Below are 16,724 nucleotides of genomic sequence, written 5' to 3' on the forward strand. Positions count from 1 at the left end.
AAAGGCTGCTTTATGTGTTCTGCGGCGTTCTATGTACTACGTGTGAGCGGAAGAGCGCGTGCGCGTCTTCGCGGGGCACCGCGCGGCGCCGGCGGGAGGAACATCTGGAAACGCGTCGAACGAGGAGGAGAAAAGTCCCGGATCTGGAGGAAGTTGTGCTGCGCGTGAGGACAGAGTCTACAGAAGGTAGAAACGCGGAGAGCCCGTGCGAGCGGAAACAGCGCGCGCGAGGGGATGTAGGAGCGGCCGAGGACGGTGGACAGTTCGACGCGACAGGTCAGTAAACGTCCGCGATAATAACATAATAATAAAAGTCACACTGTGCGTACCACCACCTCCCCCCCCCCCTCGCGGCGGCTGGAGCTCGAGCGGAAATAAAGACCGCGCTCGTGTACGTTCCTCGTAATGCGTTTTGCGTTCTCTGTTTGTGTTTGTGTGTGTGTGTCTCTGTCAAGTCACCGCGAGGCAGTGGAGCATATAATGAACTCGACAGTTTGTCCTCACACTGTGTAAACAGTCTGCTATTGGTGCGAATAAGAATAAGTGTAAATTGTGTGTGTGTGTGTGTGTGAGAGAGAGAGAGTTTTCTCAGCGTGTCTCTGAGTCACATCATCAGTGGATCAACAACAGGGAGCTTTTCTACTTGTTGTTCTACTTTTCCACCACTGCCTAGTTTAAAAACCTTCACTTCAGGTGTGTATTTACAAACCCGCGGACCAGAGTCTGCTTCAAAATGAGGTGGACGCATGTTTTTGTAAACACACCCCGTGCGTAGATCTGCACTTCTGCGGGAACAGAACTGCTATTAATGCAAAAGAAGTACTGTTAAGTTTAATCCTTATGATTGATATACACTTTGGTTGAAGGCAGCTTATAACTTTACAATGATTTACTCACGGGTACAGGGGGAAATTCTTATTTACTACAGTATAAGTTGCCTTAGGGTGTTAGTAACAGCAGGAGGCCAGTTTGAACCTTGGGCTGAAAGACAGCAGCCCTAAGTGACACACAGTCCTTAAGTGAGGAGAGAGACTAGTTATTTTTACAGTTTATTTTTTTGTGCTGCGTGTTCATTCCTGCATGGCTTGGTACCCCAGCCTGTGCTCATTTAACACCACTGGTGTCCCAAACAGCATCATGCCTTTTCTTGTTCCCTTGTTACACTCGGACCCCGTCTGCACCAGCTGGGCGTGCTATCCGTGTTTGCTCGCGGATGGTCCGGTGCAGCTGAGCTCACACAAGAAAGCATGGGAGGACCGGGAGTGAATAAAGTTTTCATAAAATTTACCGTGGCTGTGTTGGAAAACCACATTCTGAGGAGGGGTACTTCAGATTTGTAACCTTAAGGCTGTATGTTCGAGTTCCAAGACGGGCCCTGCCAGTCTGTGTAGTGACGATTGTGGAGCGACTGATGCCTTTTCAGCTTTATACCTTTGAATGGATATAGTATATCAAGCAATTTGTTATATCTGCTGAATATACATCTTGAAAACTCTGCATGTAGCAGTAAAAAAAAAAAAATCTCTTGTAAAAGTGGTTGTTTTACTCACTGACGACCATTAATGAGACGAGAATAGTTTTCAGTTGTCACCTTAAAATATCTGTGAATTAATAATAAACTTGTTTTTCAGGTTATTTACACACTTGATTGAGGTAAAACATTTACTAGGATCAGATGATTATTTCTTTTTCTAATTTTACTTTCCTGTGCAGGTTACCACAAGTCAACACCCAGTTCTCTTTTGTTCGAAGAAATATTTTCCTCCATTAAGCCTGTGGTCAAGTAGTGTTTATGCATTGTTTTCACTGCGGTTTTGGGAAAACATAAGCCGTGCGTGTTTCTAGAGAATTTTGTAATGCAGGTATGCAAAGGAGCATGCAGGAAGTCCAAGGTCCATTCTGACTGACCAGGCTTTCTGTCCCTGAACCTGAAGTGCAGTGCATGAGTAAGGAAGTGTGGCCTTTTATGGTTCTGTTGAACTCAAGGGGGAGAACTGCCAAAATTACTGGATGGCCCGTTCGTCTGGCCCTCACATTTTCCAGGCAGCATGCTGCGGCAGTGTCCAGGGCATTGTTAGCATAGCTCTGGCATGGAGTAGGGTGTAGCTGGGTGGGGTTAGAGGGATGGCATTGCCCGCAGAAGGAAGGACAGTGCTGTGTTGCTGCAGGACAGTGTGATGCACGGTGTGAGTTTCCCAGTCACCCTGTGAAAGTCACCATCACACTTTGTGCTGCGGAAGATGACTACTCATAGCGGTGTTAACAAAGAGCCATTTAACCCCCTGTCTCCGCATCGTGATCCTTGAGTCTGACGGCATTCTCGCTGACAGATAAAGTCCATTCTCTGGCAATTAGCTGTATTACTTCTGTTGTTAGTGTTGATATCTGTGAAGTGTATGCTTGTATATGCATGAGTGTTTGTATGTTTGAGCGTGAAAAGAGCCCTGTATGCTGGTGTGAGGGAAAGACAAGAGGACAATGCGCTTCGTGTTCTGTTAGCGCGTGCGAATTTAAGGACGGGTGGCCGTCTATCTGGTCTCTATTCAGCGGCTCAAATATCTGAATCCTGAGTTGTTCTGCGGACAAGCAGAAAGCAGCAGTCTGGAAATATATTTAGCATGCACAGCTTTTGAGAAGACTGCTTGGACCAAGTTCAAATGAGAGTTTTAAAGAAACATTGGCTCTAGGCATTCAGACCCGCTTTCTGAAGAATCTGTAAAAAGGGTCTGCGCTAAGCTTCCTTTCTTAAAATTTTTTTTTTTTACTCCTGTATTATGTCACAGTGCAGTACTGATGTGCACAACGAAACAATAGGCCTACTTCATAGTGTGAAAAGAAAAGCAACTGTCGTGGTTGAGGCGTTTCGTTCTTGCACGCATGTCATATGTGACGGTGAAGCGTGTGGAACTTTGGCAGAGAACTGTAGTAGGCCTGCTGAGCTAGGGACAGGAAATGTGTGGGGCAGCTCTGCCGAGCACAGGAAGTGTCTTTTCGGGAGCAACTGACAGTGCTGCGGTAAGCGCTTCTCAAAGCCTCTTTATTTATCCCAATATTCCGATTGAGGGGCAAAGTACTGTCTTGTTGCCTTCAGCAGAGTGTGTTCTTTGTGATGCGAGTCCGTGCGTGTGTGCGAGAGCATGCGTGCATGATTTGTTGGTGTTGTTCCTGGTTCGTCTGTGGCAGAGTTGAAGTGTGACCGCATGAGGAACTGAAAAGTATCTAAATGTAGATCTTTGACTTCTGCATATCTTATCAAGTTTAATAAAACTGAATTACGAACCTCGGCAGCAAACGGTATTTGTCGTTAATGTGAGTAAAGTTTATGTATGTGTTTAAAATAATTTCTCAGAACCGACTGAAGTTTGTTTGTTTGTTTCCCTGACAAATAAACGTGTTATGTGATATTCAGGTAAGTGTGGATGTGAGATGTTCTAATTCACTTCGTTTTATGGCCATATATTATTACAATTTGAAAATAAGAAATTGCTTGAAAGTCCATAGAAGACAAAGCATATACAGTTTTAGAAGTGTGTCTGGTTAAAATGAACATTTTGTTTTTCTGTAGCATTTTTATTATGAGAGCTCTGATTGAAGTATTTTATTTTTAAAAGGTAAAATACTCAGAATGATGCTTTTTGTGCAGAAAATGGAAAAATGATGACTAACACACCTTCCTCTGAGGGTTTACAGTAATGTATGAGTATGTGTTTTAATGAAGTTTTTAGATACTCTATATGCCCTGATCCTTGCAGGATTTTTATGCAACTGTTCATAAAAAAAGTTGTCATCTAATGCAGATATATAAAAAGTGCTGGAGGGAGGTATTTGTCATCCTGACTCAGTTCTGTGTTTAAGTTTATGCCGCTTAAATAGAACGCCCACTGTGTCACAAACACTCAGTTTGGCTGATGCTTGTTTGCGATGGTCATACTGCATATATGTCCAGCAGTTGTGGTAACTGTGGCAACATTTGGTGTTTTTGGGGCTTTTCACCTCATGTATTGCTAAATAAGAATGGATACTGAGAACCTTGACAGTGATATCATCTCATGGCATTTTTGCTTAGACCTTGACATGCTCATGCCCTTGCGCTCTTTCTCTCTCTGTCTCTTTCTGTTTGCTGTGTTCAGCATTGCTGTGCATTGTGCTTTCACACAGGATGTTATCAGATCCACTCAGGTTTTTAGGCTGCCTCTTTTATTAACTGCCATGTGCAGCAGAGAGGAACTGCAAGTTCACCACATCCCTTTGCTACAGCTGCTTTAGAAATGCTTCAGGTGTTTCAGAACATCCTGGGTGGCTTGAGGGTCAGTACTGGCATTCAGTCTATTCGCTATTGTTTTCTACATCAGGTCTCACTCTGGGAGGTTTTGGTTCAGGCACCAAGGGAACTCGCTTGAACCACCTTAGTGTCTTGAGCTATTTAACGGCTTTTGATGTGAAGAGAGCTGGCAGACCTGCTGGACATGGTCATTCTTGATGTTGAAGGCCCTGTGCTACACATGGCTGTATCTTGTATGTGCCACCTCATTTTGCTCAGTTGATTCACAAGGAGGTGAAGCTCATTGGTATAACCTTCCTCTAGGTTTTGTTGTGTTTGGAGTAAAATCAAGTGAGACCCTTCCATTATGTGTTGGTGAAAAGAAGCAGATGCAGTGTGTAGGCCTGCCATTGCGCTGTTATTGCTAGCTCCATGACAGCCGGAGTGCATTCCTGCTTCTTCTTGACTCCAGCAGTCTTGCGTGTAGAAGCAATTTTAAGATGAAGAGACTGTTAAACCTGCGTGGCAGAATTTGTTCCACAAAAAAGCATCCTATCAGTTGATTGTTTTCCGACCAAGGCTCTGTTACTCGGTCAGGTAAGGGCTGGAATCTAGACCCATCTTGGTGTGTATATTCATATTGAGAACGCATGTTGAACAGGGGACTCACTTGCTATTATTATAAGTATGTATGCATGTCCTGCCATAGATTGATGTCTTAAGGTGTTAACCCACCTTTGTGTCTTATGCATTAAAGAACCAATTCTTTGTTTCTCATATTGTCTCATGTTTAGACCTCTGGACTTATTATAGGAATATTGTGGAAATGACGGTTTACACTGGTTCTGGAAAAAGTTTAATTTGCTGGCATTGAGCCCCTCAGTATTATAAGCATATACCTGATTTTTGTTTTAAGAGGTCTAAGAATCATTATGGGCAGCTGGTAGCCTCTCTGTAGCTCTCTGTATTAATAAATCAAATACTACTTCAGCGCGGCCAGTGATTAACAGCAGTGTTCTTACTCCGTCCCATGCAGAATTCAGTGAAGTTATTACTACTGCAGACATTCAGTAGTAAAATTTTATAGGTGATGTGCTATATCAGTTTTTTTTGCCCCATGAAGTAGCCTAGTTGTATCACCTGGACAAAAAAGAGAAATGGAAGGGTAATTCATAAATCAAATGGTATGCAGCAGGAGCAGTGTGTAATAAAAATGAAATTGATTAAAATGCATGAACTGAAATTAAATAAAAATGTAGGGTTTACTTTCATTTCTCTCCATATATTAGGTCCTTTAATTAGTTTTATGAAGGTCAGATTTGACCGTCATTTGCATGATTAATCAGGTCATTATGGAAATCCAGTGTCTGTGGAAACTGCATGATGGTAATACAATTTTAATAGAAGTGGGATCACGTGCTATAGAAAAAAATATGACTAAGAGTTCTTTTCAAGACTTTGTGGCTCCATTAACATGAGAGTCTTGGTTTCACTCTGTGGGTGATTTGTCTCTGACAACAGCCTTTGTCCAAGGCAGCTTACAATGCTACGTACGTCACACCAAGTTACTCAAAACTGTCTACCCATCCAGACAGAACAGAGAGCAATTTAACAAATTCATACCCAGGGGCAGGTTAGGTCCCTATATCACCTGGAACATGTCTTTTGACTGTGGGAGGAAACTACTGAACCCAGAGAAAACCCACACAAACACAGGAAGAACATGGTAGTTTTAAATCTGGCTCTGCTTGTTTGGGGTTACGAACGAGCCAGGAGGTGCAAGGTAGCACTACCAGCTGTGCCACTGTGCAGTGGTGGAATGTTACCCTCTGTACAGCTTTGCTGAAGACATGGAAACGGAAGATGAAAAAGCGGACAGGAATGCTCCGAGGGACTGATTATCTGAGACATTTCTGTGAGCTGTGAGCCTTGGTCGTCCCCTTTGCGGGTGACAGTCCTTACCTGAGCTACTCATGGATGTCTTGCATCCACAGGCACAGCTTTGACCTGATCTACTTCGGCTGCTGCATGACTGCGGTCTCACTTACTGTCATATGCTAGGTAATGAGTCTTATTTTATTCTTTGTTAGCCGCAGTTGTGGCAAGGCTTGCGTATGTTCTTCATTCCCAGTAGCCGTATGGCCTCAGTGCGTTACTCTAGTTTCTGTTATGACTCTGCTTCTATAGGGCCTGTCATACAACAATAGCTGTAGTTACACAAAGAAGCATGCCAAGAATGTGTGTGCTACAGTCTCTGGAGCAGGCAGTTGGCGAAGGCCTTTATGTTTGTCTGCTGTATGAGCAGGCGAAAGGGTGTGCCTACAAGACTCATTTAGTTCCTCACATTTAAGGTTATTTTACAGCTTAGTTTCCCTTCCAATAAAATGCACTTTTGCATGTTTCTGAAGCTCGTCTGCAGCTGTCATGACTTTATAGAAACTGATCTTCTAGTTTTTTTTTTTTACAAGCTGGTCTTCTGGGTTCTATGCCAATGAAGTAAATCCGGTATTGGGCAACGAGAAGGCCTGAAATGAATGTGGAAAGAGCTGCTAATATAAAACCATTTAACGTAAAAGTATAGCATGGATAGATGTAATGACTGAGTATGAAACATGAGTCTCTCTGTAGCTGAGATAGAGAAAACAAAGATTTCAGTGGACCCACTGGGAGTTTAAGGTTTGAGAATGTGAGCTGCGTTTTTACTTTTTTTTATGTGGTTGTTCTATACCCTCAAATTCAATCAGTGTACAGCTTTAGTCACAGTCTTGCTATAAACTGTTTGGAAATCCTTTCCATTTATGATTTTTTTTCAAGACGGTTAATTTCAGGAGCAACAGAAGTTAAGTATGTTTGCATTCACCATTGTGTTGTACTTTTAAGTGTTAAAGTAACATATTTGAAGTGTTAACAAGTTGATTGTGCATGTGTCATTTTCCCCCTTCGGTGCAGGCTTTTTGTTGGATCCAGTGTGCTCAGTGTAGTGCTTTTTGAAAATGCTCTGAGAGAGAGCTCATCACCGTGGCTTGTGGTCACAGAGGAGCTTCATTCCAGGGCAGAACTGCGTTGCGTCGCCAGAGTGCCACGTCTCTGGCCAGTGTGCTGAAAGAGCCCATTGTTGGCTGTGTTCCGCCTGTGGTAACACAGGCGGATGTGCCTCTCACTGACCTCTTGTGCACAGTGACTGTGTGTGTGTGTTTGTGTTTGTGTTTATGTGGTGATCAGCTGACTTCAGGCCTTGGGACACTGTGGTTGGTTAGAATGCATGGTTGCTCAGTGTGCGCAGAGCTCTTTTTGGAGCTTGTGTATCTAGCTGGCAAACACTTTATGCAAACTAATAATGATTTTGTTTAACATTTAAAGCAGGAAGGTAGTAGTTCTCGTCTCTTGTGACATGAGGACCAGAGGAGATTAGGCAATAGACATTCTTCGGTATCTGGCGAAGGAGCGGTAGCCCACCTCATCCCTGTCACCAGGGCCGTGTATGTCAGCAGTATAGGCTGAAATGGTCTACATGTGTTTCTGATCTAACGTTATTTTCCAACTACATTATTTTTTTTTTTTCTTTTCCCCAAGCAGTACTTTTATACCCTGTGAAGTCAGGAGGTGGTTTTAAAATGTGATGGTCTTGTGATGAGATGTGATGTGTGTAGAGATGAGCAAAAGAGATTGTACACATCCTGTGTAAAGGAGGCCAGTGAGATCCTTGAAACAGAAAACGTGTAACAAAGTTTATAGTTTTAAAAAGATAAACATTTTATATGTATTTACTTTTAATTGTATTTTCTATACCTTTCTAATTTTGAAAACGTCCAGCAAGTCACCTGTGTAGTCATGTCTGTTATTTTGCAACACCCAAAAAGAGAGGAGTGCATCCCTACATTCCTTTTATAGAACTTACTCAGCAAAAAAGGTACATCTTTATTATTGTGGTTTTATTGATTTTTATAGATAAGTAAACTGCAGACAACCAGATAATGGTGTAGGGTCCACATGTAGTTTTAAGTCAATAAACGATACATTTTAATAATAATAAATACATAACATACATGTCCTGTGATGGATTGTCATCCTGTCTTACACCCTGTATTTCCAGAAGAGGCTCTGGAACACACCAACCCTGTATAGGACGAGCAATTGATGAAAATAGAATGAATATACGTTTGGAGCAAATTTTAAGCTGCTCATAGCTGTATGTAAGGTCTACAAATTAATATTAAAAACTGTATTACAAACAGCCTTCTGTCCCCACTGGATTTGTAAGTTGAGGACCCTTTTTACTCAGGTGAAAAATGTGGACTTCAGGCTTGCTAGTCCTTAATAGATGTTCATCATTTAGTGAAAATGGGTAAGTGCATTCGCGCTATGCAAAGTGCAGCAATATGTGATTCAATTCATGGGTATTTCTCACCCCACTATAAACAGGGGTTTGGGGAATGTTTTACAGGCATGGAGTGTTGTAGAAGACTGGAATGTTTGCACCCACAACCGAGCTGTACGCCTCTTTGCTGCAGGTTTCAGTGAGACTCCATTTACCCAACAAAAAGCTTGATCTAATGACCATTGGTGTGCTAGTGAAAAGGTGGAATGACAGGGAGCATTAGAGAGTACAGATGTGGTAGAAGGTTGGTTGTGAGTTTGGTTTCAGTGCATATCTTCCTGTTGACCAGCATCGCAGGAATCCACAGTCATCAGTCATGCCAGTCACAGTGGATTGTGTGTACCACCAGAGCAAATGAATTTGAGCGGTATGTCATGCTTTTCTGGACATCCTCTCGCAGAGGCACAAAGGCAGAGTCGAAACAACAGTTGCTCAGTTGCCATTACAGGGCACTGATCGTTTTTTTTAAACAGGTTTAACATTTAGACAAAATTTTACTGGAAAAGGGACGACAACCTGTGAACATTGTGCAGAAGTTGTCTTTAATGTGTGTGAATCCTGTAAATCCCCCCTTCTGTTTTGCATATAGTGGTTACAGCTTCTGCCTTTGGATCTGAAGGTTGCCAGTTTGAATCTCACCTATTGCTGTAGTGCCTTTGAGCAAGGTATTTGGCATGAACTGTTTCAGTGAAAGTTACCCCACTGTATAAATGAGTAAATTATTGTACATAGTTTAACATTGTAAGGTTGCTTTGGAGAAAAGCGTCAACTGAGTAAATGTAAACGTAAAATGTACAGCGCAGCAGCTGACAGTTGCTCCATGACCACTGACTATTTCCAAAAGTATGATGCGCTCATCTTTGACTTTTGTGTCACTTAGGAAAAGTGATCAAACGATTCCTGCTTGGTGAAGATGCCCGTTCCTCCACCGCCCCCTCCACCTGCCCCACCTCCCACGTTTGCACTGGTAAAGCATTGCACGTACCGTTTTTGCTGCGTTTTCAGCACATGTTCGAAACAGTGGATGTAAAAGAAGTACATCCTCTCCCAGGTTCCTGTTTGTCATCTCTGTTTACAGCAGTTGCTTGGCAATAGAACTTTTAAAGACTGTGAAGAGACTGGCAAAAAAAATCCCGTTCTTATTTATTACAAGGAAAACCTCCACACTTAATATGGGGGGGGGGAAAGACCCCTTTAGAGTCTGATGGGTCTTTTTCCTGATTCTCCTGCTCCCCTGAACCCAGCAGTCTTGTGGAAGTCATATGCTCATTTACCACAAATCTTGATTGCTGTCTTGTATTTGAATACAACAGTTCTTTGTAAGGACTGTATATTTCCTCTGAATTGTCATACCAGAAAATCCACATTAATGACATGCTTCACATTCCACAGTACATAAGATGTAGGATATATCTTTCTATGAAAAGTAATTGTTTTGGTGGGAGCATGAAATGTACTTCTTCAATATGGTATATATGTGTAAGGTAACGTGCTTTTCAGTGGTCATACGAGCGGTGTCCCTTTACATATGCTCTGTGGGGACACCTAGTGGATAATTGTGACTGTTGCTTGTGTCTCTTACATATGATTATTACCATTTTTGCTCTTTAGGCAAACACAGAAAAACCCAGTCTCAGCAGATGTGAACAGCAAGGGAGAAATGCACTTCTATCAGATATTACTAAAGGCACTCGGCTGAAGAAGGCTGTTACCAATGACAGAAGTGCTCCGGTTTTTGACAGTGAGTGAAGACAAATAATGAGCTGGTTTGTTTTATATGCTCTGATTGTAGGGTACATGAATAGATGTTTATGCAAGATATGGTTCTAGATTATGTGTGATACTTTTTTTTTTTTTTTTTTTAAATATTTTTCCCAGCATTGTTTGAATGCAATTCACTCCTGTTTTGTGACAGGGATTTAATAAATATTGCTTGTAAGTAGATGCCTAAAATAAGCAAAAAATGCATAAATGCCATGGTTTTGTAAAAATTACAGCTAACTTGCCTAGTGAAAAGCAAGCAGACCACCAGGGCCCTGGTCCTGTGCTTTCATAATCAATCATAGCAATGTGATTTGGAGCCTCAGGGTTGCTACTTTTCAGGGCTTCTGAAGCACAGGTTCATGTTTTAAACTCACGTGACACATTGGGAGATGACTTCAACAGGGGTCCTGCTCATCCGTCTGTCATTTCCCCATAAGCGTAGTAAGAAAGACAGTGATACTGAGCTGCGTAGAACAGGCAGTTATGTTTTTGTACTGCAGAGGAAATCAGTGTATGTCATTTGTGCTGGTGAAATTCCTCTGGAGTGGTGGAACTGGGACTGGTAATTTAGGATGGTTTTCCTTGTGACAGAGCCCAAAGGTGGTGGTGGTGGTGGAGGAGGAGGAGGAGGAGGAGGAGGATTTGGAGGGGGACCTGCTGGGGGACTTGGGGGCCTCTTTCAAGGAGGGATGCCGAAGCTCAGATCTGCAGGGAGCCGAGACAGCACTGGTAAGTCCAGACAGGTGAATTTTGTCGGCGTGAGTAGAAACCACATGTTTTGGCAGGTTCCTCTCATGTGTTTCCTCTTCCTCTTTTTAGACTCTGGAGGGGACAGACCCTTTGTACTGCCACCTGGAGGCCGGGCATTAGCTGCCAAACCCTTTGGTGGGAGTTCTGCCGCTCCTTCGCGTGTCTTTGGGGCACCTCCTGTCCCACGAGGCAGTGCGCCAGACCTGCCAAAGCCCCGCGTGACACCCCAATATTCTGATACTGGAGCAGTGCCGCCCCCTGTGCCCAACACCCCTCGTCCTCTTTCGAACCAGGGGAGCTTGCAGAACAGAGGCCCCCCACCTCTTCCTGGAGCAGGCCGGCCCCCAAACTCTTCCCCAGCGCCTCCGCCCCATGCTCCAGCTGGACGGCAAGGGGGCCCCCCTCCTGTGCCTGGGGGTGGCCCCTTTGGCCGTCAGGCATCCTTCAGTGCCCCCCCAGTTCCCAGCAGCAGCCGCCCTCCTCTACCTCCAGCTCCTGCCAAACCCTCAGATGACCGTCCCCCCATCCCCCCCATGGGTCACAGGCCGTCCCTCCCTCGAGATGGACCTCCAGCACCCCCATCTCTTGCCTATAAGCCCCCTGCACCTCCTTCATCCAGACCACCTGCCACTGGTGCTCCACCCTTGCCTCCAGGGCGACCTGGCCCCCCTCCGCTGCCTCCAACACCTGGGGGTGATGAACACATTCCAAAATTGCCCCAGAGGAATTCTTCCTTAAACTTTCATGCCCCCACACCACCTCCTGGGCGTTCTGGTCCCCTACCACCCCCTCCCAATGAAAGACCACCGCCTCCTGGCAGAAACCCACCTGGACGGTCAGGTAGGTCCACATTTTCTTACCACGTGCTCATGTGTTATTTACCTGAACAGCGAGTGCTATTTTTAGCCACAACAGAACTTCAGTTTTCCTCCATATCTGTACAGTAACACAGTACATATGGAATCACGCTGAAGGTCTCCAGTGGGCCAATAGCACAGCCATGATGTTCTCTTGTGTTCTCAGGTCCTCTTCCTCCCCCACCACCGCCCTCAGGAAGAGTCGGAGGAAGCGTGAGAGGATCTCCGGCCCCACCTCCACCAAATAGATCAGGATCAGACCCTCCTCGGAGAGGATCCAGGCCGGTTCCTCCACCAGACAGAATGGGACCTGGGGGTCCCCCACTTCCACCACCCCCCATTGGAAATGGGTACCATGACTCCTATCATCAGTCAGCAGGTAGGTACAGGCGGCAGCTTCTGTACCTTGGTGCCCACCATGCAGGCGTACACAGACTGTTCTGTTTAACAGTGTTTTAGATGATGTCTATATGAAGCACTATTTAAGAAAGTAGTTTACTTCAGGGGGTGCGGTGGCGCAGTGGGTTGAACCACAGTCCTGCTCTCCGGTGGGTCTGGGGTTCGAGTCCCGCTTGGGGTGCCTTGCGACGGACTGGCGTCTCGTCCTGGGTGTGTCCCCTCCCCCTCCGGCCTTACACCCTGTGTCACCGGGTAGGCTCCGGTTCCCCGTGACCCCGTATGGGACGAGCGGTTCTGAAAATGTGTGTGAGTTTAGTTCCCTTATCTTTCTGCCAGTGTTTCAATTAGGGCTGTCACTATCGATTATTTTGGCAATTGAGTAATCGCACAATTCTTTTGACAAGTAATCAAGTCTTACTATTGATTATTTTGGTAATCGAGTAAACGGACAATTTTGGTGAGTACTTGAGTAATTGTTTTTTATTCACAATGAAAATAGAATCAAGTGAACAATAACGTATCATGCTTTGAATTTCAAAATTGAGAATACTTTATTAAAAAATTACTAAGAAGCCTTTAAAAAGACTTCAAATACAAACATAATAAGCCTTTTAATCCTGCATCAAAAACATAAAAGGCATGTCATAAAATTTGTGGTTATCACGATTTTACAGCAATACCATAGTTAAACTGTTTACTGTAGTAAAGCCATGGTTAGTTTTTGTAAGGGTTATAATGCTTTGATTTGTGTGATTAGTAACCATCAAACATGCTAACCCAAGTGGGAGTTTGAGTTATGAAATCGCGATGAAAAGTAATGTGAACATTTTGAAACATGGATATATTCATGCCTTAACTTCACATTTCATCAGAGTTTATCATCGTCTACATTCCATTAAATTGTGCTCTCTGACGGGTGTTTAAGTGGTGAAACTCTTTATAATGCAAATATATCATACATATATCATGTTTGGTCTTGCGTTTAAAACGGCGTGCAAATTAAGGGTATTCAAAATGATTAAAGTAACACTAGTAGTGAACTTACCGTGCTGGTGGAGGATCTGTTACGCCTGGATGTCGCCTTTGCAGGTGCTGTAGCATTGCAGATGTGCTGTTATTGTATTTAAGTTGGTTTTTGCACAGACTGCAGACAACTATGTTATTCTTTTCTTCTAACGTGAAGTGTTCTCACGCCGTTGACATTTTTTGCACGGACCCTTGTCTGTGCACCGCTGCCTTTCCGCCATTTTTCCGAGTACTCCACGGCAAATTGTACTCAAGGATTTTTTTAAACCGGGTACTCGAAATTAATTGAGTAATTGCGACAGCCCTAGTTTCAATTGTGAGGCCCATGTTATGAACTAAATATTATGGGTACAGGGGGGTGCAGTGACGCAGCAGGTTTGGTGTGTGCCTGCTCTCTGATGGGTCTGGGGTTCGAGTCCCGCTTGGGGTGCCCTGTGATGGACTGGCGTCCCGTCCTGAGTGTGTCCTCTCCAGCCTTACACCCTGTGTTGCCGGGTTAGGCTCCTGTTTCTCGCGACCTCACTTGGGATAAGCCGTTTCAGTCTGCGTGCGTGCGTGCGTGCGTGCGTGCGTGCGTGCGTGCGTGCGTGCGTGCGTGCGTGAGAGTATACGTACAAGCTTAGACAACCACCAGGGGGCAATAGAGGCTTTCAAGTATCACACAAATATTTATCCTTTGTACAATTAGTTTTATGTGATCCTTGTATGTTCAGAATGAGTTTTAACAAATTTTATTACATTTGCTGTGGTTCTAAAGTGCCTCCAGTATTTAGACAGACAAACAACTGACACAATTACAGAATAAATAAGATATTTACCAAGTATACAAACATGAGAAGAAAAATAATAGTATAGATACAAAAAAGTAAATAACATTTAAATTAGAAAAAGTGGTTGGATAATGTTGCATTGACAGGAGACCTATAAGAGACTGGCAACTGTTCGTGAGAGTGATGGCCTGAGGGGGGATATTCTTGTATCTGGTTGTTCTGGTGGACAGTGCTCTGTAATGCCTGCCAGAGGGGAGGAGTGTAAAGAGTGTAAAGATCCTTTATAAATAGATTGTCTATAGCAATACTGTTAAAATGGGTGACAGTGCAGATATTCCATTTCTACCTAACTGGTAGGCTAGTTGGTACAATATGCTGTTATTTTTGTGTTTTTGAGATGGTCAATAAATGAAAACCTACTTAAACCTCTGAGGGGAGCTAAACTAGGTTGCAGCAACATGAAACTTAAATACGGTGACAAAATATGAAGAAATGAGTTTTTGGGGTGTGTTTTAGGATAAGTGTGTAAATTGTCTTGTATTTCTTGTGTGTCTGTGCACTGTTTGCAGATGAGTGGGAAGCTCGATTCACGTTCCACCCTGTGTCGGACTTCCCTTTACCGGAGCCTTATGTTCCTTCAGTGAAGACGTACCCTAGCAAGCTGATCAAGGGCGAGAACAGAGGTCAGCAATAACAGCTTATGCGGCTATGCAAAGTACAAAGGTGACTCCTCTGTGTCAAAATCTGACTGGTCTCTTTCTTTTTGTATCTAGGCTCAGGAAAAAGGGACAGGGGTGCCCCTCCTTTGCCCCCCATTCCCAGGTGAAGGGAATGCTCTTGTTGGACCATGCCCCTCTTTATCCGCGTTATCCTGGCCAGCCACACCCCTTGTCATTTTCCTACACTACAGGAGACATTTACCATGTTTCCTGTTGTCTATTACAGTGAGTCTCTCTTTGACATGGACAGCACTAAGCACTTGGCCTAACCCACACGTTTGGCTGTGGATTGGCTTATGTTTGGCTGTTGTGGAGTTCTGGAATTAATATCTACTATTTGTTTTTTGCTTAAGTGACAACCTCATGAACCAAAGTGCCTGCAAAGACCTACATATTGGTATTTACAAATCCACCATACTTGTAATCAGGATGTTCTTCTACCATTTATGTCAGGACTGCTTTCTAAGTGAAGACGTTTATTTTTATTACATTTATGGCATTCCTTGAACATTAATGGAAACCAAAAGAGCAATAATTAGCATTGTTGATTATTGCATTAAATGTGTTTGTATACTGCCAAAGCAACACGTGGGGTCCATAATATTTATTTCTGGTTTGTTCAAATCTATGAAGTGGTTTCATCTTCTTAGTGCCTCTGTTTAAACATACAAAGTGAAAATTTAATTCCAGTCTGGTGCCTTTATTTTTGATAAACATTTTAAGTCTCCCTGGTGGAGAAAGTCCAGGTCAAAAAACTCAAGTATATTTGTCTCTATGCATAATGTAGGGTCTGTGAGAGCCTAAGCAGAATATAGTAGAATTTTTATTTTGTAGAAGGACACTTATGATGAAGTTCAAATGAGAAAAAGTGTCATTGCTTAGTTGGATAGTTGGAACCTGTTTTTTAATCATCTTAATGGTTTTTTTTTTTTTTTTGTTAGGAAACAGTGTTATTCTATAACTTTGCGTGCTACAATCATATAAAACTGTTTGCATTGTGTCTTTGCATTACCTAAACCCTCTGCTTTTCATGGAATTCCTCTCCTCAGACATGTGATGTTGGAAGTGAATAGCTTAACTTATATAATACTTAAGTTTTACAGTAAGGTGTTCAGTTCACATGGCTTGTCTGTACTGAATTATTTCTTTAACCATTAAATGGTCTTCGGGAAGCACATAAAATGTTGTATGTGTAGTCATTACATTTTAGTAGATCCAATTTTTGTTCAAACTCAGTTCTATATAGTTTTCTATGGCCCTTTTCAAATACACAAAATAACAGCAGTACAAAGATGTATCATAACTACATATTTGATATCTTATTAATTCTTCCTCTCTACTTATTAAACTGTAATATAAATTGTTTAAGAAGTAAGTATTTAAAATATGTTGTCCTCGAGCTTTCTGTGGGAGTTGTAATTTTCCAGAACTTTTAATCAATCATCGGGAAAGTCTGGTTTAACCACGAGAACCCAAGTTTTCAGCTTTTCGTACCTTTTACGGTTCGGTTGCTAAGAGGGACGGAGCGAGATGTTTGTCGCGCTCTGAAAAGTGACACAACGTGGAGAAGAGGGACACAAAGTAAATCTGCACGTGGGGGCTACACTGTCAAAGGACAAAGCTATTAAGTTATTAAGTGTCAAACGCATAACAAGGTAAACCCTCAACTGTAGCGAGGACCAGGCCAGGCTGATCAGTCAGTCAATCTGTCAGTCCACCCTCTTCATATTGTTAAATTAACTCGACATAGTATTACAAACCTCAAAATAGGTGCCATCAACACAGATATAATGATATACT

General features: G+C 43.1%; 1 protein-coding gene across 3 annotated transcripts; it reads left to right on the forward strand.

The window, feature by feature from the left end:
* Nucleotides 1-110: 110 nt before the first annotated feature.
* On the forward strand, nucleotides 111-15,854 carry LOC108920379 (WAS/WASL-interacting protein family member 1-like). Of its 3 annotated transcripts, none has more exons than XM_018729108.1 (8): nucleotides 111-276; nucleotides 9,520-9,606; nucleotides 10,251-10,380; nucleotides 10,995-11,132; nucleotides 11,223-11,993; nucleotides 12,177-12,389; nucleotides 14,775-14,888; nucleotides 14,979-15,854. In XM_018729108.1, exons 2-8 carry the CDS (start codon nucleotides 9,553-9,555, stop codon nucleotides 15,029-15,031), a joined length of 1,473 nt encoding a protein of 490 aa, XP_018584624.1. In that variant the 5' UTR covers nucleotides 111-276; nucleotides 9,520-9,552; the 3' UTR covers nucleotides 15,032-15,854. The 3 variants fall into 3 exon arrangements, with proteins under 3 accessions (XP_018584624.1, XP_018584625.1, XP_018584626.1); XM_018729109.2 differs by lacking the exon at nucleotides 111-276 and adding an exon at nucleotides 2,838-3,015; XM_018729110.1 differs by lacking the exon at nucleotides 111-276 and adding an exon at nucleotides 9,267-9,304.
* Nucleotides 15,855-16,724: the final 870 nt, after the last annotated feature.

The sequence above is a fragment of the Scleropages formosus genome, chromosome 21 (assembly GCF_900964775.1).
Source record: "Scleropages formosus chromosome 21, fSclFor1.1, whole genome shotgun sequence".
Classification (NCBI taxonomy): Eukaryota; Metazoa; Chordata; class Actinopteri; order Osteoglossiformes; family Osteoglossidae; genus Scleropages; species Scleropages formosus.

Bases quoted from the DNA above. Each gene is read 5' to 3' on its own strand.
- LOC108920379 (XM_018729108.1), top strand. From the start codon at position 9,553: ATGCCCGTTCCTCCACCGCCCCCTCCACCTGCCCCACCTCCCACGTTT. The intron at 11,133-11,222 runs GTAAGTCCAGAC...TCCTCTTTTTAG, and splicing joins AGGGAGCCGAGACAGCACTG to ACTCTGGAGGGGACAGACCC. The intron at 14,889-14,978 runs GTCAGCAATAAC...TTTTGTATCTAG, and splicing joins GATCAAGGGCGAGAACAGAG to GCTCAGGAAAAAGGGACAGG.